This window comes from Nymphaea colorata, chromosome 7, assembly GCF_008831285.2.
Source record: "Nymphaea colorata isolate Beijing-Zhang1983 chromosome 7, ASM883128v2, whole genome shotgun sequence".
NCBI lineage: Eukaryota > Viridiplantae > Streptophyta > Magnoliopsida > Nymphaeales > Nymphaeaceae > Nymphaea > Nymphaea colorata.
Window position 1 is genome coordinate 14,114,466 of NC_045144.1, and position 21,665 is coordinate 14,136,130.

The window sequence follows — 21,665 nt, forward strand, 5'->3', positions numbered from 1 at the left end:
ATTGTAAAATTGACTTCTTAACTGAAGTTTCCAAATGTAAAAATACCTAGTCCATAATGCAGACAAATGTGAGGTTGTTCATGCATTTTTTTTTTGTTGATCATGTGAAGCGACTCATACGAGACATTTCGATCGGGGCCCACCCAATCACATACTCCTTGTATTTTACGTGTATTTCAATGGAATATTTATTAGTTATGTAAAGATTCTCATGAGCTATCTAAGGCCTTCAGAAGCCCTTGATTTTGCTAAAGTTAAGCATAGGCTAGAGTACTTCCCAAAAGTCCACCAGCAAATTAAAATCCAAAATAGCATTCAAGCAATTAAGCATCCATGCTTTGCGCAGCTGTTGTAAGGTGGGGGTCATCTGATGACATTCTGGAATAAAGAGGGACTGCCAAGAACTGGTCGAGAGCTGATCCATGTGAGAGAGACCAATGTTTTCTGCAAGAATATTGTTAATGCAGGAAAGAACAATTTATCTGCTTGTTGGAGTCAGAGCATAATGACATACACTAACAAATGTCTTGCGAGGAGGTGAGGGCTAAGCTACCAAAAGTAGTCCGCAGGGGATGCTGGTTTTACAGATATGCTAGGCTCGAAAACGAAGAAGTTAAAGGCCAAGGCTGAGGTTTGAATCTCGAAGGCAGTTAGAAGCGGGCTTGAAAGTGAAAGTAGCTCCATGCTGAACAGGAAAAACATCAGCTTTGGAAGTAGATTTTCATTAGGTGATCAATTTCAAGCTAAGAGACAAGGGAAGGGAAGAGGAGGCTTTAGGAGATGACAGGAGGGGGTGTCTAGGCTTGAAGAAAGCAAATAAGACAAGGGCATGCAATTACGACGTATAGGTATGAGTGATAAGCGGAAAGGTTAGACACGAAGGGGAAGGATTTGTAGCTGCATGCCTGAGGAATGGAGGGAGCGAGAGAGCAATATAGAATGTCATCAACAAGAGACATAGGGAAGGAGATGAATAAAGCTTATTCTACAACAAACAGGTGGCTCAGGAGAGGAGGAAGGAGTTGGAGCACGGGAAGGGAACAAGGAAGAAGAAATCGAGAAAGATGAGATATATGGGCACAAGACAAAACGAAGAGGAACTGAAGAAGTGTGGGGGGTGGATTGGATGTACAAACACGGCGAGGAAGTAGGCAAAGGGGAGAAGACATGGTGGGGGTGGAGTGGTGCAAGAAGGCGTTGAAATGGAAGAGAAGATGATGAAAGGGGAGAAGTTAACGTGGGCTGGGCGGAGGGGAACGAGCAGGCAACAATGAGGTATGGTAGAAGGCAACATCCCATCAGATTTGGATTGGAAAATATATAAATATCTGACCAGATTAATTCAGATTCATATCAGATTTAATCTTCAAATAACATCCTATATCGAAGGTCCTTAGGTTTTTGAAAAAATCTGCCGGTTCAAAATTCAGGCTTCTATTTGGATATGAATATAAAAATCAGATTCAGATGTAGATGGATGTATATAATGCTTTCTTAAAAAATGATTTAAGTGAAAGAATCTATATGTCATTACCCCCAAGATGTGGTGTTGCAGGAAAAACACGATTACATAGGATGGACAAGATATTTTCAGCTTATACTATATCTGATGCCAATTGGGCTGCGTGTACGGATATAAGAATACTTGTCATTAGATTTGCAGGTTGCACACCATTTTGCCACTCTATTGTTAAATGACAATAAGTCTACACTTCAAATGGCTACCAATCCAATTCTTTAATGAACATATAAAGCATGTACATAAAGCTTTGATTGTCATCGGGCACATGGCTTGATCAGGAACAAATATATATATATATATACTCCGTGGTGTTAGACTAGTATATATTATTGCTTGTAATGCAAGCATCTTGTATGCAACCTGATTAATGATGGACCACCAATATATATATATATATATATATATATATATATATATATATATATATATATATATATATATATATATATATATATATATATATATATATATATATATACCCCGTGGTGTTAGACCAATATATATTATTGCTTGTAATGCAAGCATCTTGTATGCAACCTGATTAATGATGGACCACCAATATGTATAATATGCATTTTATGATTTTACTTTTTGTTTGAACGATTTTTCATTGTATAGTCACTCAAGGTAAATTATGCGAGTGCACTTCCTGGTCCTTGTTTCACTTGTTTAAGAAATTTAACCATGCAGGTGTTACATGCACAGACAAACAAGTACACATGCACACATAGAGTGACATGTACACACGCATCCTTTTTAATTTCTTTTGAAAGATCGAACGTTGCAAATAAATTTGGTATAGAGATAAACCTAAGAACAAGTTATTGGATCAACGCAATGCGATAAAAGGCCATAAACTTATGAACTTGCACGCTCTCATTTGCCATCAGGTGAAGACTGTGAATCCTTATGAAATTTAAGAACGTATGAATTCTTATAAGGATCTTCTGGCATGCAATCCGGTGATCTAAGAAATGATTCATGTATATATACATACTGTATAGATGCCTATGAATACACATAGACCTGTATATATATATATATATATATAACATTTGTGTTTATTTATATATTTACATATTGATATATATATTTATTGCATGCATGGTAATCTAACACAAAATCGAATAGTACACCCAAGATAATGAGTTCTCCTTTTGCCTGCAACCAATGCATGGGTTTGGCAGGCTCCTCACTGATTTATTGTACCAAAGTATGGACACTAGGTCCATTGGCTTGCCCGGTGGCTTTTGCTTGCCTTGTCTTCATATGTCTATTTGTCTCGGGCTGTCCTTCTTCATTCGCTTGTCTGATTTTCAACTAATTATTAGTTCAGCTCAATGGAAAAAACTTGTCATATATGGGGAAAACACAAATTTTTCATACCGTATAAGGAATGTCACCACCCTCTATTTTCTCTGCCCCGAGAAACTTTGGTATATAGTTCAGAAAACAGCCATCTGGGTTCGGGCCCTACACAAAATGTTGTGGCAAATTAAATGCGGAAAATCGATCAGGAAGATAACATGATCTGAATTCTTTGCTTGCTCTTTCTGACTTTTTTATATGGTTAAGTGTTTCACCTGTTTTCAGTGAAATGCATTAAACTTTTTCTTCTCATAGTAATAATACTGGATGCCACTGAAGCTCGAACTATGTTGCCTATCAAAATCTTATACTATGGTGTCCAAGTTTGATTAAGTTTGGATGTGGAAATGCATGCATGGGAGACGCACACAAAGAGACTTACGGCATGCACAAAACACATACAAACACACAATGAACTGGTTTTCAGACATATTTTTGCAAATTGATCAGATATTTCCAGAATGGTGCATATGGTAGGCGTTGACGATATTCTCTACGAATCGACTATCGGATTTGTATTTGAAGTAAGAATTTAGCCTTTTGGAGGCATAAACATTCACGATTAGTCTTATTATGCGTCATAGCAACCTATTCACATTATATAGTCAGCTAGACCTGATCTGACAACAAAATAAGTCCAAAGGTCCTATTCGAACTTTCGGCTGGCCGTTAGTCTTCAAAATGGGCAAAAAAAACTCCAAGTATTCCAGTTTGTCTGAAAGTAAGAGTATAATTTAATTTAGAGGAGTAAGTGATCAAATGACTAACCTAATAACTGAATGGATGCAGTTTCTTAAGCAATTATTAAGAAAATGGGTGCATTACCTTAGAAGCCATGTTTCATGGTGTGAAAAGGAAAATCAAGGAAATAAAAGATCAATTGCTTATCATTGTTTAATTTTTAGAACACAATCTAAAATATGATTGTTGACAAAAAGAAAACTATGTTGAATCTATCTATACCATTAGATTATGCCAACAAACGTTGCCATTTTACTTATGGCATAAAGGGCACACTAAAACTTGGGGAAAACACACACACACACACACACAGCACGCACTCACATACATATATATTTAGCTGTGTGTGGTACTTCTGCAGTAGTTGATTTCCCAAAGATGAAATGCCAAGAATTAATCTGAACATGATCATGTGCTTCTACACTCATGTAACTGATCAGCCTAGTGAATATTTTGATCAAATGTGATATTGCTTACGTGCTTTCTCTTTCGGTGTTTGACTGGATTAATTGCAGCCAGGAATTTCTCTTTGGATCTTGATTCATTTTGTAGAAGCAAATAGATTACCGAGTAGAGCCGCATTGGAATTTGGGAAGAGGGGCAGCTACCCATTAGATGTCATCCTTCCCTTTTCTCTGAGTAAACAATATTCACCAAAAAAATTGATCTTCCAAGATGACTTTCTCAAGCACGATGTTAGTTTTCTCCAGTGGAATGTCCAACTAATTTGTGGGTTTCCCGTCCCACAGATCAACAATCAGGTAACATGCGCTCACATAAACCGGATGGCTTAAAGGCCGGTATGTCTGTAGAATCACAAATGTTCTTCTGGTTCTTCTCATGTCATTGATCTTCAAACCAATGCGCGTGTGAGTTGCACCAGGAGGAGAGAGAGGGAGAGAGGTTTAGATGATAATGACAGATACTTCATTTATTTTTTCTTTTCCAAACTTTCAGGCACGTTACGGCAGCGCCCAAATACAAAGTTACAGAACTGCAGAAAAAGGGGAGTTAGAAACCATAGTTAGGAACCAACTTGGTGCACATCTCCATCTTGTTCTCCGTTTGCTTGATTGTGAATGGTCAAGCAGAAGCAGAAACAAAATGACCAACCAAACTTTTCCAAAGGGCCTGCCTTTTGTGTGAACTCAAAAGCTGTTTTCTCTACTGCTACTCTTTCTGCAATTTGTACCCTTAAAGTCGATCTCTTTCACCCTTTGAGAACTACTGTTTTTACTGCACACGTAACCCACAGCCAGCAATAAACACCTAGAGCATTAATACCAACCCTAATTGCAAACGCCTACAAGACACTGATAATGATCATCTACAAGTGATGAAAGATCTCTCAGAAATCGCTTTGAAACCGATTGATCGAAGAAGGCCCCACATGTTGCTCGTCTTGGTAACCCCAACTCCCTCCTCCTTGCACTTGGTAGTAACCCACGGTCTCCCCGCTTGCACAGCCTGATGGGAACTCCCGAACCCCGCCAACCCCTGGATTGCTTGAATTCCATTGCTGGTGGTGGTGGTGGTGGTGCCTGTGCGGGCTGCCGCCTACGACGTGGCCGACGATGTAATCGTTCACGGAAGGCGGGAGGCGGTAGGAAGAATGGAATGACAGGAGGTGCGGTGAGAGAGAAGGAGAGGATGATGAGGTTGAGGAAGAGGAAGACGAAGAAGAGGATGATGGTGGTGGTGGTTGTGAAGGGTATAAATATGGAGGGAGTGACTGTGATAAAATTGGTGGGGATGGCCTGGTGAATGAAGACATGTAGGGAACAGATGGGTCGTGATGGAAACTCCCAGTAAATGCGTGTACGCCCATGTTTGGTTCTCTCATCCTGTTTCATTGAAATTATTTTTTGTTTCCTTTCAGTGTTTTCGTAAGTAAATGCATAGAAGTCTAAGAAAAGAACGCTACCAACTTCTCTTTTTTGAAGAAAGAAATCAAACGCTCGGCAATTTATAGAATGCAACCTTCGAAAACAAATCTCTCTCTCCCACTCTACAGGTCCTTTTTTTTGCAATTCTAGTGTGAATGATTGAAACTGTTGCAAAATGGAGATGGAGATAATAATAGTAAAAGAAGAAGACGAGAGAGAGCTGGTTTTGCTTGTGTGTGCTATTAATTAACATGATTGTCTTTTTGTTCGTGGTGTCGATGACATACCCTAAATTGAGAGCCGCTAGGCTATCATTGCCATACACCAGCTGACGAGCACGATTAAGGGTCTCTGTTTCCCTCTCTGAAAGATAAGAAGCACAGAAGGAAATAGAGAAAGAAAAAAGGAAAAAAGAGCAATGCTCATTTAATGAAACGATATCAAAAGAATAGAAAAAGAGGAAAAAGCTAACGAACCTCCAAAACATGTCATAGGGATGGATCCACAACATGACACAAGAAACAGCGGATAAATGACAGTAGCAACACTCATAATAATATAAAATCTAATAAAAAAAACAAGTAAAATGAACCTTGGCGATGGCGGTTCATGTGGCCGCCCAGCGCTTGTGATTTGCAGAACTTGAGGGAACAAAACCTGCACTCGTACACCTTCCCACACGTTTCTTTGCCTTCATCGGCCCCGCATTTCCTCTTTTTGCACTCTGCCACATATTTTTTTTTCACTTATTTATTTGTTATAGATAGAGAAAAGTTCGTTTGAAGGCTTTCAAATTAAAATTTCAAGAAGATAAACCAGTCTCTTTCTCCTATCTTTCTCTCCCGCCTTCCTATGCTTTCTGTCTTCGCTCTGTCTGCGAGAGAGAGACAGATAGAGAAGGGGAGGGAGGGATTGGGGGAAGGTGGAAGGGGATGCAGTTGAGTGACTTACTGGCAGCATCAAGTGGTGCGATTGATGCATCGACGTCCATGAACTGCTTGCTGCTGTCTCGCCATCTTTCACAGTGGCTCCCCATGTAGTCATCGGGGAAATTATTGAGGTCAAGGGGGTTCTTCTCCGAACTCCTGTAAAAGTTACAAGCAGGTGCAGGTTCAGGCCTCAGACCGAAGCCCCAACAAGAAAATAACAATAAATATAAATTAAACCGAGAAAGAAGGTAAAAGAAGAAGAAGTCCAAGAAGAAAGAAAAATTGAAAAGATAGATAGAAAGAAAAAAGACAGCAAGAACAGTAGAAAGGAAAGTGCAAAAGGAAAGACTGTGAGGACGAAGGAAGAGGGTTCAGTGGCCTCACATTTTAGAGAGAGAGAGAGGGAGAGAGAGAGAGAGGTGCTTTTTGTGTCTCTGCTTTTCTTGGTGGGTGCGGGTGATAATGAAAGGAAGGGATGTAGGAAATGAAGGGGACTGCAGTTTACTGTCGATATAAGGGGAGTGAGGGTGAAGTAGCGAGGGTCGAAACCTCCCTATCAATCCTCTGCATGCTCGTCGGACATCTCGGTCGTCGTGACGTTGAGACACGCCAAAGCCAACCCACCCACCCACCCACCTTCCTTCTTCTTTTCTATTTGTTTCATTTCATATCCACCCTGATCACAAGAGAAGAGCTAGAGAGAGAGAGAGAAAGAGAGAGAGAGGGTCCTCCCTTCTTCTCTCATCATGTGATGATAGAGTTGGGCCTTGGGGTTATTCTTGTTTGGTTGAAAGAGGACGAGGCAAAACCTCCTGTTCCCTATTGCCCCTACTCACCTCCCCCTACCACTACAAACACTGTACTATGACTGCTGCCATTGCTGCTACTAAGAGTCTCTCTATCTCTCCTTCTCTCTCTCTCTCTCTCTTATTCATTATCACCCTTTGCCACCTCCATATATCATGAGTCATCATCAAGCATAAATAGGACAAAAGGAAATTTACATAAAAGCAATTGTGACTGCAGCAAACAAAGGAATGCTTGAAATTGCAGTATCTTTCCTTCAAAAAGTCATAAACCCTACCCCCCTCAAACACACCCCTTGATGAACTCCCCCGCTCAAGCTCTCTTATTCATCTATCCCTCTCTCTCTCTCTCTCTCTCTCTCTCTCTCTCTCTCTCTCAGCATATAGGATTCCACATGAAAATCATTGGGGCTATCTGCCTTTTAGGGTTGCCCACCTGCAAGGGGTCGCCCTGGACCACATGCACATATATATATTATCTCCCTATCCTACTCTCAAGGACTTGGGCAAGTACCTTTGGTGCACCATCTTAAATTACTGCCCACTTTAAAGCCACAGCTTCAGGTTGGACTCTAGCTGCACTGATGCAATCAGTTAATAATTTACTCTGAACAACTTTGTTAAAACCAGTAGATTGCATTTTCTGCAGTAACCATCTCAATAATTTACTCCAAACCAATTTGATAAAACCAGTAGATCGTATTTTTGGCACTACCGATCTCTTCTTTGTCCTGCATACCTGCTTGAAATGTCCTTCCGGTGGTTAAAGACCGAACCTTACTTAAATGAACTGAAGGTTAGCTTACTTATGAAGCAAGGGGAGCATAGATACGTCCTCGTCCTGCAATACTAATATGTTGCTACGATTTACAGGATTTTAATTTAGACTCAGATGGTCGAATCTGTGGGCGTTCTATGATGGCTCGTGAACAAACTGAGCTGCTTGTGGCGCATGATCAGGTCAGTTCGACCCCTCTATGAGCCAATCTACAAGCGCGCAGCTTCAATACTGTCAGTGATTAACCCCGCCGGCCATGACATGTATCTGAAGGTCACCAGTTCTGAGTAAAAAGTGCAGTACATCAAGCTTGTGTCCACGGTTTTGTATAACGTGTATAAAGTTCAGGTTGAGGTGAATAAAGGCAGATCATAAGCATGGACATAGCCAGAGTTTCAGGTCAGTATTAATTTCACGAATTCCCGGCCTAGTAGGATGCATGCTGCTACATAGCTAGATGAGCCACACTGGCTGCAAACTGGGTTCAGGCAAAACAAGCCTCTTCAGTTTGGTTGGCTTATAGTTTCGAGTTGCAGAGTTGCTTGATCAGAAATATGGTAGAATACCAACAAGAGGTTAGAAATCTCAGTGGTAACGTTAGTTCTGGATCTGATGACTTCAAAAAGAGCTAGAAGAAACGCTGTTTAAAGCACTTAAGACAGACCAGCTTGGCGGTTTGTTTTGTCTGCTAACAATCATGGCTTCCGGCTACAGACGTAAGTGATACATGTATAATGAAATGGGAAATGTGGAATATTTTACTATTCATGAACCCTTTTTTTTAGACAAGTTTGACTATCATTTATTTCTCCATTTCATTCTGCCTGAAAAAGAGCAGACTATTCAGACATCCCTCTCTCTAGACATAGGCTGAGCCTAAAAAGTCAATGCTCGTTATTTCCTAAAGACATGCTAATCCCCTTGCAAATTTGCTTCTTCGCCAATGAATGATGCAGTTTCCACGAGGTACTTGTCTTTGCAATTCTCGCACCTGCTTCTTTTTTGCGTTTATCACAAACTTTTTTATCTATACCCAGGTACTAACCTTTGCAATTCCAGTACCTGTTTCATTATTGTGTTTATCTCTCTCTCTCTCTCCTTTTTTTTTTTTAACTATAGCCATCTTTTTTCTATTGTAGTTTTCTCAAACATGGATTTGTTGATTTCTCTCTCCCGATTTAAACTGGGAAATCCTGGTAAGGCATTTTCATTATATATATAGATATATATATAAGACTATCCGGCAGCTGTTAACTGAAAAAATAGCCGTCCCTTCCAAGAAGGTTATCAGACAAGCTTTTATTTGTGCATCAATTAATCATCTTAGTGGAAGTGCTCATGCTGATATGCATTCTGCTCATGTTTCTTCATGATGGAAAATGCCTTACCAGGATTTATTAGATAGAGATGTCTTAAAAAATGTCTTTTGGGATCAACATGAGAACATGAGGCCTTAAGTAATCATTAAATATTGGCAGTATGAGTACTTAACATAGCCATATATACTTATGACATATTCATACGATTTAAATTTATTTCCACTAGAAAATCGTGAGACAGCAAAAACGTCAGTAAATACTTAAGATCTTAAAATACTCATATTTTGACATGCATAGTTATATTATTTAAATTTAATTTTTCTGCTAAACATGTGCTAAAATTATATATATCTATTATCTATAACGTTCGTGTGATGAAAATAATCAACATCTTCAAAAGTAAAGCTTTATATAGAGTTTTGTTAGGTCTACCACAGAACCCTATCATTATTCTGATGCCTAGAGAGAGAAAGTGAGTGAGAGAGAGAGAGAGATGGAAGGCCTGTTCATGACCCAACTCGCTTTCTTCAGTATTTATATCCTTCAATGATTAAACCCCATATATGTATATATAACTGATCATCTAATTATACATATATTTTACATGCATTTTAATATTTAAACTGGTCATCCAAAAACGATAAAGCATAAAGTTTTAGAAATGGTTCATTTTTAATTAGTTTAAGAACCAACATGACCAAGTAACAACTTCGATGATTTGAACACATTTATTCGTACACAGAAAATAATTCTGGATGTAAAACACAATATCAATGAATTGCCTGCCTATTTGTAAAGAAAGTGTCGAGTTATTTGTAAAGAAAATGTCGAGATATTTAAAATATTAAACAATTAGGAACCTTTGAAGCACAATATGCAATGAAAGAATAAGACGGAAAATAAAAAACACGTACATGATATATATTTTTTCATCTAGCGTCATCCAGTGACGATATGAATATTTGTTCACTTCAGCGCCATTTTGGTGCGGTAAAATGTCAACAAATTTTAATTGAAAAAACTTATTAATGCTTAAGAATGGAGTAGATTTTTTAATCGCAGGTTCCAACCTTAAGCAGAAAATTGATTTATGAAAGATGGCCATCTTCCCACGAGATTGGCTAAACTGCTAATAAAACAGTCAAGTTATTAGACGGCTGTATCTAGTGCGTAAAGCTAACTATTGAAGCACATTTTCTTCCCCAGGTTGTCAATGACGGATGGGGGATTAGATGTTTATAGAAAATAAGAGAGAGGGGAGAGCTAGAAAGAAAAAAATAGTAAAAGAAAAGTTAATTTGAGAAGCGAGTGTGAATGTCAAAGGATTGGATTCAAATCAAATATAGTCTTTACCATATTCAGATTCTTGGATATTCCTATATTTGGACTTGCATTCAAATGTGAATATGAATAAAGAAACAATCATATCATATCTAAATCAAATAAGGATCCAAATTCATAAATCTGAATCTGATTGAATATTTTTAAATCCTAATCCGATTGAATATATCATTACTTAAATCTGAATCTCATTTGATTTTTTACTCAAGTGCTTTTTTTATATCCGATTTTTTTTTTTTAAAAGCAGTTTGGCCAGAGACATCAGATTTATTGACATCCGACAGAAGCCAGTAAAAAGTGTAGGTATTTGATTATGATGTCTACGGGGCTACCTTGGCTTTATGGCTACCTAATGCTCTTTTGGAGAACCTGACTATACAAATTCGGTGGGAATATCCAAATTGTGGGATTGAAAAAGGAACTGTTGAAAAAATTGTATATATGGGATTTTGTGAGTTGACAAATTAATCTATGACAATTAAACTAGTTACTTCATTTGTATATTTTTGCTTTTTTCTTTTGGCATCCGTATGTTTTGAGTCGAAAAAAATAATCTTGAAGTTGGAAAAAGTAGACTTAGACACCATTTTCCTATATGACATACATATATATCAATCATGCATTATTTTTACTTTGCCTCATGCTACTCCAACGTCCCATTATGTGCTGTGTTTGACAAATCTAACTTATAATTATTACATGTAATATGATGTCCGAACATATATATATATATATATATATATATAACCTCGATCCAATGATCAGTATGACAGCCTAATGCATTGCATCAGGTAGTATGCTGTGAGAGACTGAAAGATTTCTCCATCCAAACCTGGTTTGAAAAAGCCAAAGATTAGGCACACATACACAGAGTACTGTTATATATATATATATATATATATATATATATATATATATATATTCATTCATTTATTTATTTATTTATAAGGTGAAACCCTCCAGCAATCTGAAGCTCAACCCAGTCAGTATTACAGCCGAATGCATTACCTTAGGTAGTATGCAGTAAAAAGCTGGAAGATTTCTCCATCCAAACCTGGTCGGAAAAATCCAAGGATTAGATACACACATAGTACTGTTTGTCTAGCTTCTCTGGCCATTTTGAAGTTGTTTTAAACGAATCCAATTATATGGCAGCAGCTGAATGTACAAAACTACTTGTATAAAAAAAGTATTATTGACAATGAACAAAAAACTTTAAACTTTGCACTATCAGTAACGGAAGATCATCGAGCAATATATCTGTAGAAAATAAGACCTCACAATGATGATCTTGCTGAAAAAGAGCAACATAACGTACAAGAAGAATTTCCTTTTACATGGTTCTGTCGTAGTCCTGCATCCACGATAACTATGTTTCTTTTCCCTTTTTTCATTTTCTTTTGTATTTTCCTATGAGAATTCAAAAAAGTTGCATCAGCCTTAATTAATTAATAGCTGGTACAAGATGAGAAGACTCCTTGTTGCACATGCATTAATGTGGAATACAAGAAAGAGAAATCCACCTTTAGCAGAAAATAAAAGACCTGGTGACCAGGAAGTACTCAACCACCGTAATTGACAGTTACATCACTCATTTGACAATCTTTTCACAAAGGGGTTGATAATATATACAATCTTTTCACAAAGGGGTTGATAATATATGTTGTTTTTGGCCCTCAAATGAGGGTTTACTGCAAGGGCAGAACAAGATTTTTTTTTCCATGGGACACTAAGCATATAGTTAACAAAATTTCAATAGGTCATGGAACAGTGACAAAGGTCTCGTGGGGCTGTCCTATATAATTGGACCCAGATTCACTCAAATTCAACAACTAATTTTATCTACGCCCCTGGTTTATTGTGAGACAGTCAAACTGAAAATATCACACCATAGAATCAGGCTTTGTGATTCAATGCCTGACCTAGCATGTTTAACATATATGTATCTCCAAGTTTCTGATTTGGGTATTTTGTCATGGTGCTTGAACTGATTAAAGTATATTATATAGTGTTGGATATGTCACCGATATCAAGTATGTAGTTAAAAACTTTCACTTAAATCAACACTAATTTTTTACATGCTGAAACGCATATTTGGCAAAGGATGGAGGAATCATTAATTCAAAGCATGTTAAGAGGGGCATAAGGAAAGGAAAACTTCGAGTTAAAGCAATAACCCCAAGATGGTAAATTAATGCAATTAGAATTTTGCCTTTCTGTGTGTGTGTGTGTGTATGTGCGTGTGTGTACATGTGTGTGTAAGTGTGTGCTTGTGTAAGAGAGAGAGAGAGAGTGGTTGGGGAAGGGGGAGGGAGAGATCATAAGAACCCCATACGGCCTCCATAGTGGCATTTCTAACTCCAAAATGTGCACTTTTCAATACTATCTGGATGGCAATCTCCAGAACTACGAGTAAGGATGTAGTTACTATACACCAACCAACCCAACTGGTTGTGCTAAAGAGAGAGAGAAATGCGCATGCTTAATTCCTGTCGTATTAGAGTTCAAATCAATATCCAATTAAAATGGAATCATCATTCAATATATAAAGATTAGGAGCATATAGCAGGAACTAAGAAAATGGAATTGCTGAAATCCAAGTTTTCTGTTTGATCTGCAAATGCAATGGATTTTATTGGATCTCCGATCCCAGCCACTCGAGGGTTTGGAACCGAATATACCAATTAAAAGGTAGATCCATTCATTAAATTAGTCTGGATGTGAAGTTAGTTCAGTTGTAGTGACCATTAATGATTATCGGATTTGTAGTTTGATCTGGCTTCATATCCGACTCAATGTAAATATATATGCGTTCAATACCATTATTATGTAGAAATAAGGATAATGTGCCCTGGACACTTTATCTCCATGGAATTGGATGTGAAATAATTAAGTAGAATTGAAAAGCAGCTGTTCTTGTTGTCGGGTTAATGTTGGATATATGCCTGGTTCTATTGTGCCGAACAAGTTGGAGCGATGCAATCCTAGACACATGGTCAGAGCCACTAGTTTCTCTATAAGAGGGACTGAATTATGGTTTAAAATTTTGATTGGAGTCAAAATATCATTTTTTAAAATTTTTGTATGGGATACATAAATTTTTTAAAATTTATAAGTAAACTTATATATATATTTTTTTGGAGGGAGGTGGGGATGAGGAGAGGGGCAGGGCCTACAGGCCCCCCGGGCTTCGCCCCTGCCTGGAAATGCGGCTTCCTGCCTTTATTAAACAAAGAAAAACGAATGATATGTACAAACGATCAATGCCAGCCAAGATGGACAAAAACGGCATCATTTTCTTGTGGACCTTTTTTGTTTTTCAGGCTAATTCTGCAAACCGCCACAAAAATAAGCCATAAACTTCTCACTTAACAACCAAAACGTAGAGACTGAAGAGATCGAGTTGCATGCACACATCATACAACAAATACATACTAAAAAAATGATATTGGGGCATTTTACAATTTTTTTTATTAAGATATGTACATTTTAAACTTTTAACATTTTCATAATTTCTTTTTTATCATTTTAAAATTCTCCTTTTTTCACTTTGGGAGCATTCAGAAGGGGTGTGGCAGTAAAAGATTTAATGCCCAAGGTGCAGCGGTCCTCCAGGGAGACGGAGAATGCAGACCAGGGATCGATGACCAAAGAAAATAAGGAAAAAGTAGAAGACACTACAACAAATCAGAACAACGTCGTCGGGTTCACCACACAAGTTTCCAATGGCCGTAACCAGCACTCCGGAGACGGACGACTGTATTTCCAACAGCTGGAACCGTCGGCAATGTTCATGCCCACGGACATTTTCCAAACGGCTAGAAGACCGTCGGGAAATGTATTAGCAACGGTTTTTTCTTTTTTTTTTAGTTTTGTCACGGCATTAGCCGTCGCCAGGCTTTCTAAAAGTTTGATGGATGAATTTCATTTTCATTGAATGGTTCTTATACTGAAGGTCACTAATAATTCGTGTTAGATAAATCATTCAAGTGCTGACCAAAGTAGAATTGAATGATCTTCCAAAAATGATAATGACTCTTTGTAAGGATCAGCAACATACAATTCCAATTGATCATTTCCTTTCATCAATTGGTAAGGGTCAACATTAATGGCCATATAATTGCAATTGTCCATCAAACCTTGATGTCATGAAAACAACCAAAAGAAGAGTTCATATCATTGTCTTAGATATGGTGATTTTGCTCACGACTTTGTTTGCTTTGCAAGTGCTTTGACTCAAGGAAAGCCAAAGCTTTGTAAAGGCAGTCTCCCATTTGGTTTTTTAAAGAACATCAATTTGCAATTTTCATTATTTTTGAATGGTTCTTGATACTGAAGGTCACTGATTCCTCAAAAGTGCTTCTAATGAATTTTGTCTGAAATTCATGCCATTCAATTCAAAGTTGAGAGTGCTTTGTTCAAGATTTGTCGCTTTGCAAGTGCTTTCTTAAAAAAAAAAAAAACCAGTGAAAAGAAGAAAGAGGGCGACAATTAGCAAGTGGACTCCAAGTTGTTTATTGTGATGCACAGTATTTAAGTTGAATAGAAAGAAGTTTTGAAGCAAAGGCGCACATTACCATGGGAACAAGGTCCTAGACCATGCCTAGTGAGGTAGCCAAGTAGCAGAAGGGCCAAAGGCAGCATGGTAACAGGTTTCGAGGTAAGGATCTCTGGCGAGGAGGCCAACCAATGACAAGGGGGGAGAGAGTAGGAGAAAGATTCGTAAAGAAAAGAAAAGAGATTATTCATTGAGAAACCACAGGAATGTTCTTAATTGTTCTTTGGCAACTAAGATCAGCTATTAACTTATATTATCTGGACCGTTGTAGATGCTAATACTGATGCAAGGCTTTACATGTATCTACTCAATTAGAATGAGACTATGCATTTAGGACCCAATTGAGCCTACTTCTGTGGATTGCCGAACACGAACGCAGACCACTCTATTGCCTTGCTAACTGGTTCGGATCCAGATTCGCTGGGAGCTGTTTGGGCGGGTTTGGATCCACGGTTCTTGATGCAGGCATCCGATACAGATCGTAGTTCTCTGCAGAGTGGGCCTCTTCGGCCAGGTTGCACATTGGGCTGGGTTTGTATCCAAGTGGGGCCCACAAAACTTGTGGGCTCTAGCGCCCTGGGTTGGGTGGGCCATGGAGACTCCTTGCTTTCCACAATAATTGTTTGATTTAAAACCTGGTGTCTTGTACCACCTACCCTCTTTGGAGGCCCATTCCTCAGCAGCACTCTCCCCATAGGAGATAGAGTTTGCCTGCCTTTGCACTTGTTCGGTGCACGCAACACACATACGCCAAAAGAAAAAAGGAGACGTTTTCTAAATTATTGAAAAAGAAATGTCTTTTTGAGTCTTTTTACTTTTTTTAATTTTATTTTTTTGTCTTTACAAGAAATTTCTTTTTTTTTGTCTATCAAATAGGAGCATTTTTATCATTAACTATAGTGGCACATGAAATTTTCGTGCATAGTAGGCATACATAACCAGTTTCATCCTGATAGAGAGTGCATGGCAAGTATACAATGGGACGTAGGATGTAGGTTAAGTTAAAGTATCAACCCAAGTCAGCACACTAAATTAGGAAGCATTTGGCAGCGTTCATGTATCAGTCCCAAAGAATTGGGGTAGATTATTGAAACAGTTTTAAAAGTGTCTATAGTATTGCATAAATCTGCCCTAACTTTAGGCAGATACACGAGACAATAACATATTGTATTCTGTCATCAGCTAAAGGATTGAAGCACATTCATGAAATGCTGTCATACAATATTTTCTGAACATACCTCAATCTTTACTCTAGATTCATCAAATAGTAATGACCTGTACAGTAGCCAAACGCCCCCTTAATCTAACCATGTCTAAGCACACTTATAAGGGTATGCAACAAGAGTTGGACACATTCTCGGCGTCTAAGTGAAGTCCTGAAACAATTACATTGGCGTGCACTTGTTTTGTTCTTGAGAGGTTCCTGGCTTCCTCCGCTTTCCTCAATAGAGAAATGAGAGAATGTGAAGTTGGATAGTGGCTCTGAGCTCTATCTCTACATTTCCTAACTACAAGTGGGCCACTTGTAGATTAAATTAAAAAACTGATTTTCAAATAAAAGATTTTCATTAAAACAAAATCAAAGTTTATCTTTTACCATCTATCTTCGCACAATTCTCTTTGACCGTAACCATAGGCTGGGCATGGGGAAATCCTATGAGGATAGCCGGGTATAAGCCCAGTGATTCCCTGACTTATTAGGGTTGATGAAGCAATAACTTAGTTAGCGCCTCACAGAAGCAAACCTTGAACACAAGTCTTTTGCTTCTTCTTCTTCCTCTCCTTCTCTTTCAGTTACTGTTGCTGCTGCTGCTTTGATGCTCACCCTCGAGATGCCATTGATGAACCTGCTGCGCCGACTTAGAGCCGATCACAAATGCCGTTCCGCTGTAGCAGCTCCAACATGTGAAAGAGAAGGTCTTGTCATGGTAGGATCTGGTGATCTTCCAGGAGAGATTGCTCATAGTTATTTGGGTTGTTGGATGAACGAGTAATCTCTTTGATTGAGCACTTCGACCGCCCTTTCCTTCTTATACTTCAGTTTTCAACTTCCCGGGGACAGCAAGAAGCATAAACTACTCACTGCTAATCATTTTTCATAGGTTAAGAAAAGGCATCGCGATAACGCGAACACTTGTACGAACAGGCAAACGTCCAAAGGATCAAGAAATACCGATCCCCAAGTGACCTAGTTGTACGCCTGAAATGCACTTTAACTAGATCATGCGTGTATCACACTTTTCTCTAGGGTTACGATCTTCTAACTAAACCTTTGACCAGTGTAGGTAGCACGGTACTGGACCTCCCAGACTATCGCTGGGTTTCGGGTCAGATCCCTATAACTCAAGAACATTCCACCCATTTTGGTTACATCTATTAAAAGGCAAAAACACATTTTGAGACTGTGTTTCGAAACAATTTGGACAAAAAAAAAAGGAACCCTTCATAGGTCCCTAGCTTTCCCTTTTACATGTGATGTCTTCAAGCATTTTGGCCCTTGCGGAACTCGTCCAATGCTTTGTACAGGCCAGAGAGACAAGACTACCATGTTGCCAATATTTGGCCTAGTATGGGATCTTCCATTATATGTTATGTACAAAAGTTTCTTTCATCCAAACAGAGTAGATAACACAAGTACCTTTTATAACTTAGGAGATCAGCCCAATAATATTTAGTTTATTTTCAGTTTAAGAGGGCCACCAACGAATCAAAAACTTTTGGATGGTCCAAACCATCTTCGAAAAGAATCCTTTGTGATCTATTGAAAAAATTACAAAACACTGCCGAAATAATCGGTGAATAACTTATTGTTGAGAAACTTTCAAGAATATCAAACTGCTGCTCAACATTTATTTCTACTTATCAAACAACTGCTCTTTATTAAAAATATTACATAATAATTAAATGTCTAATTTGCTCTCTTACATCAAAAGTATTTTTAGAAAACTAATAATAAAACAAAATTGGATCAGCTCATCCTTCAGTAGGTCGGTCTTGTTGCCCAGAGAGGATCGACGTAAGGAATGGCTGGTGATTCTGCATCCCAAATCTTCATAACCCAATCAACAAACCTAATATGAAATTACTGGGACTCACATGTTCATCCAAATTTAGATTCATAATTTGGGTGCACCTTGCAGTCACTAGCATATGCCCCTCGCAATATATTTCCCCTTCCGGTATAAAATTTTACCATCCTTAACACCAAAAGTTTTAGAATTTGGTGACATACATATATACATGAGACTTAGATTTATCTGCCTACATTTGATACATTTGAATAGAAAAAACCTCTGTTCTCTCACAGCTAACCAACCAATACAATGCATCGAGCGGCTGCGATTAGATAGATGTTTTAATATATATATATATGAAAAGAGGTTCCCACTAGATCTTATATACCAGATTGAACAGGAATCGTATGACCCATCAATTTGGAGGAGATTAGATTGCAGATGTTACATTGAAAAAAAAAAAAATCAAAAGCAAGTTGTACTTTCAAGAAATGAAAATACCACTCCAAAGAAGGCCAAAAATCTTGACTAGGGAAAACGATTTATTTTCCCCTATAAAGGGTATGTCTGTCCTATAAAAATACAATTTGGTTACGTTTTATTTTTTTTCAGCTTAATATCCACCACCCGATCTCCTTAAAATCGATGACCCATATAATTTCCATCTAGTCTCACATATATATATATATATATACACACACACACACACATAAGAACATTCTAGAATGTTTGTAAATATTAATTTAATAAAAAAACAAGTTTCAATTCAAGTTTTTTTCATAAAAAAAGTATTGATGTTTTAAGAGCTGAACATTTAAATACATTATTGGACTAAAAACAAGGTTAACATAATTAATTTTTTCTTATCAAAACGTTGTTAAGTTCATATTTATATGGTTGGATTGTGCAAAAACGTATTTTTACAATCAATTTTTAAGTGTCTGGCTTGGTCAGGGATGTACCAATTATTCTCTCTCTCTCTCTCTCAAGTTACCAAGTATATATATATATATATATATATATATATATATAAAATAGCTGTCCTTTATGAGGCTGCAGGGGTAGGATGGGGGAGGTAGCATCTCATAACTCCCTTTTCCTCTTTCTGGATCAAGAAGGGGTGAGTGAAGCTCTCCCTCTACGCTGATTCCTCCCCTCCCCCTCTCATTGTCGGCAAACCTGTCGGGGCTCTACTGGGTGGTGCTGACCTGATGGTGCTGGGAGAGTACCGAAACCAACTCAGAGGGAAAGATCCAGAAAAGAAAACCTAAATACAATACTGAAATGTCAAGGAGAATATAAAAAAACGATGCTCTATAAATCCAACTGGGCATTGCTGTATGCAATAGCATTCCTCTTAAGCCATATCTATCACGATCTGCAAACCCGCATAAATGGATGAGAGACCAGAGTTCTACAAATAGAATGGGGTGGTTTAAGAAGACAGTAAAGGACATCTTAGTTGAGAGTTTGTTGCATATACAGGCATACAATAGCTGTACAGGACAGCTGTACATCACTTATATCCTCGAAAACTCTAGATATCCCTTTCCTTCCTTTACTCTCTTCCTCAAGCTGGAATACATGTTTGGTCATAGTCTCTGTTAATACATCTGCAAGCTACTGCTTAGAGCTTATATGTTGAGTGCAAATGATCCCTGAGAGTGTCTTTTCTCTCATAGAGTGACAGTCAACTTCGATGTGCTTGGTTCTTTCATGGAGCACTAGTTTGTTCCCGATGTGAATAGCCACTTTACTATAACAAAATAGAGTCATTGGCAGCTCATAGAAGGCGCTTAATCCATAGCAGCAGCACACTATTAGTGCTATTGATCTGTACTCACTTTCTGCACTTGACCGAGCTACTACTGTTTGTTTTTTACTCTTCCATGAGACTAAGTTTCTCTCCGTAGAGCAACAATAACCTGTGGTGGACCTAAGATCATTGGGATTTCCAGCCCAATCTGCATCAGCATACCCATGCATCTTCAAGTTGTCATTTCTCTTAAACATAATTCCCTTACCGGACATTTTCTTTAAGTACCTTAGGATTTTGAATGCAGTTTCTAGATGTGGCTGGTTGGGACTGTCCATGAACTGACTCAATATTTACAGAATGAGTTATGTCGGGACTGATTGTTGTCAAATATATAAGCGTACCAATTAGTCTTTGGTAGTGTGTCCTTTAGATGTGAGACTTCCATACCAAGAAAGTAGTTAAGGATTTCCAAATCCTTCATCTCAACATGCTTCTTTAATACATGCTTAGTCTTATCATAAATTTTGTATTGTCTATTGTGATTACTATGTTATCTACATAGACAGCCACCACAGCAGAAAATATTGAATTATCAACATCACACATTTTGAATCCTCCTTCGACTAATTTTGAACTCAATTTAGAGTACCAAGCCCTAAGGGACTATTTCAGTCCATGTAGTGACTTTCTCAACTTACATACTAAAGGTTGTTTGGAGTTAACCTTTAGTCCTTGAGGAAGCTCCATATATATCTCTTCCTTTTCCTCTAGGTCCCCATGGAAAAATGCATTCTTGCATCCACTTGGTTCAATTTCCATCATTTTATTGCATCCACTGACAACAACACCCTTAGAGAATTCATCTTGGCTACAGGGGCAAATGTATAGTCTACTATAGACATTGTTTAAATCCTTTGACACCAAGTCTCACCTTGTAGCGTTCAACCTTGCCCTCATTGTTGTACTTCAACTTGTATGTCTATATGCGGCCCATTAGTTTTTTTTTTTTTTTTTTTTTTTTTTTTAGGAGTGGAACTAATTATCAGGTTCCATTCTTAGTGCAGCAAGTTCTTCATGCATAGCACTACGTGTGTTTTCACAAACTAATAGTACTCTCTGACAACATCAAATACATCACTTTTCTCAAGAAATGGACCCAGGTTGCTCTAGATTTATCATCAATGAACACTACAAAGTATTTATGTCCAGCATCTCCAATTGTGTGATTTGCTCTCCATGGACCTGTATGTATTAAATCGACACATGAATCTAAAACACTTTCAGAGTTGGAAATGGCAACCGAGTCATCTTAGCCATTATCCAGGTTTCATAGCTTTCTACTTAAGGCTGCGGGTGTGGAGACATAGCTTTCATCACTTTATTGGATGGGTGTCCTACTCTATTATGCCACAGCTTCACTTCCTCTGCAGTGTTGATATCTGCAAGTGCCCTTTGCTGAGGCAACTTTATTGTATACATGCCATTCTCTTCAATGCCCTCACCAATCTACTTTTGATGGTGGCAGACCAGAATGATCACCTTCTTCTCACCAAATATCACACAACATTTTAATTCCTTTATCAATTTACTTATGAATAGTAAATTTACTGAATATTTAGGGACATGTAAAACTTGATTCGGCAT

General features: G+C 38.1%; 1 protein-coding gene across 1 annotated transcript; it reads right to left on the reverse strand.

Moving 5' to 3' along the window:
* Nucleotides 1-4,535: 4,535 nt before the first annotated feature.
* LOC116257830 (zinc finger protein STAMENLESS 1-like) lies at nucleotides 4,536-6,973 on the reverse strand. The gene is made up of 5 exons (XM_031634823.2): nucleotides 6,831-6,973; nucleotides 6,469-6,602; nucleotides 6,110-6,241; nucleotides 5,805-5,880; nucleotides 4,536-5,475 (listed from the first exon to the last, which is right to left on the reverse strand). Coding segments are annotated over exons 1-5 (840 nt in total). The 5' UTR covers nucleotides 6,833-6,973; the 3' UTR covers nucleotides 4,536-4,979.
* Between the last annotated feature and the right edge of the window lie 14,692 nt (nucleotides 6,974-21,665).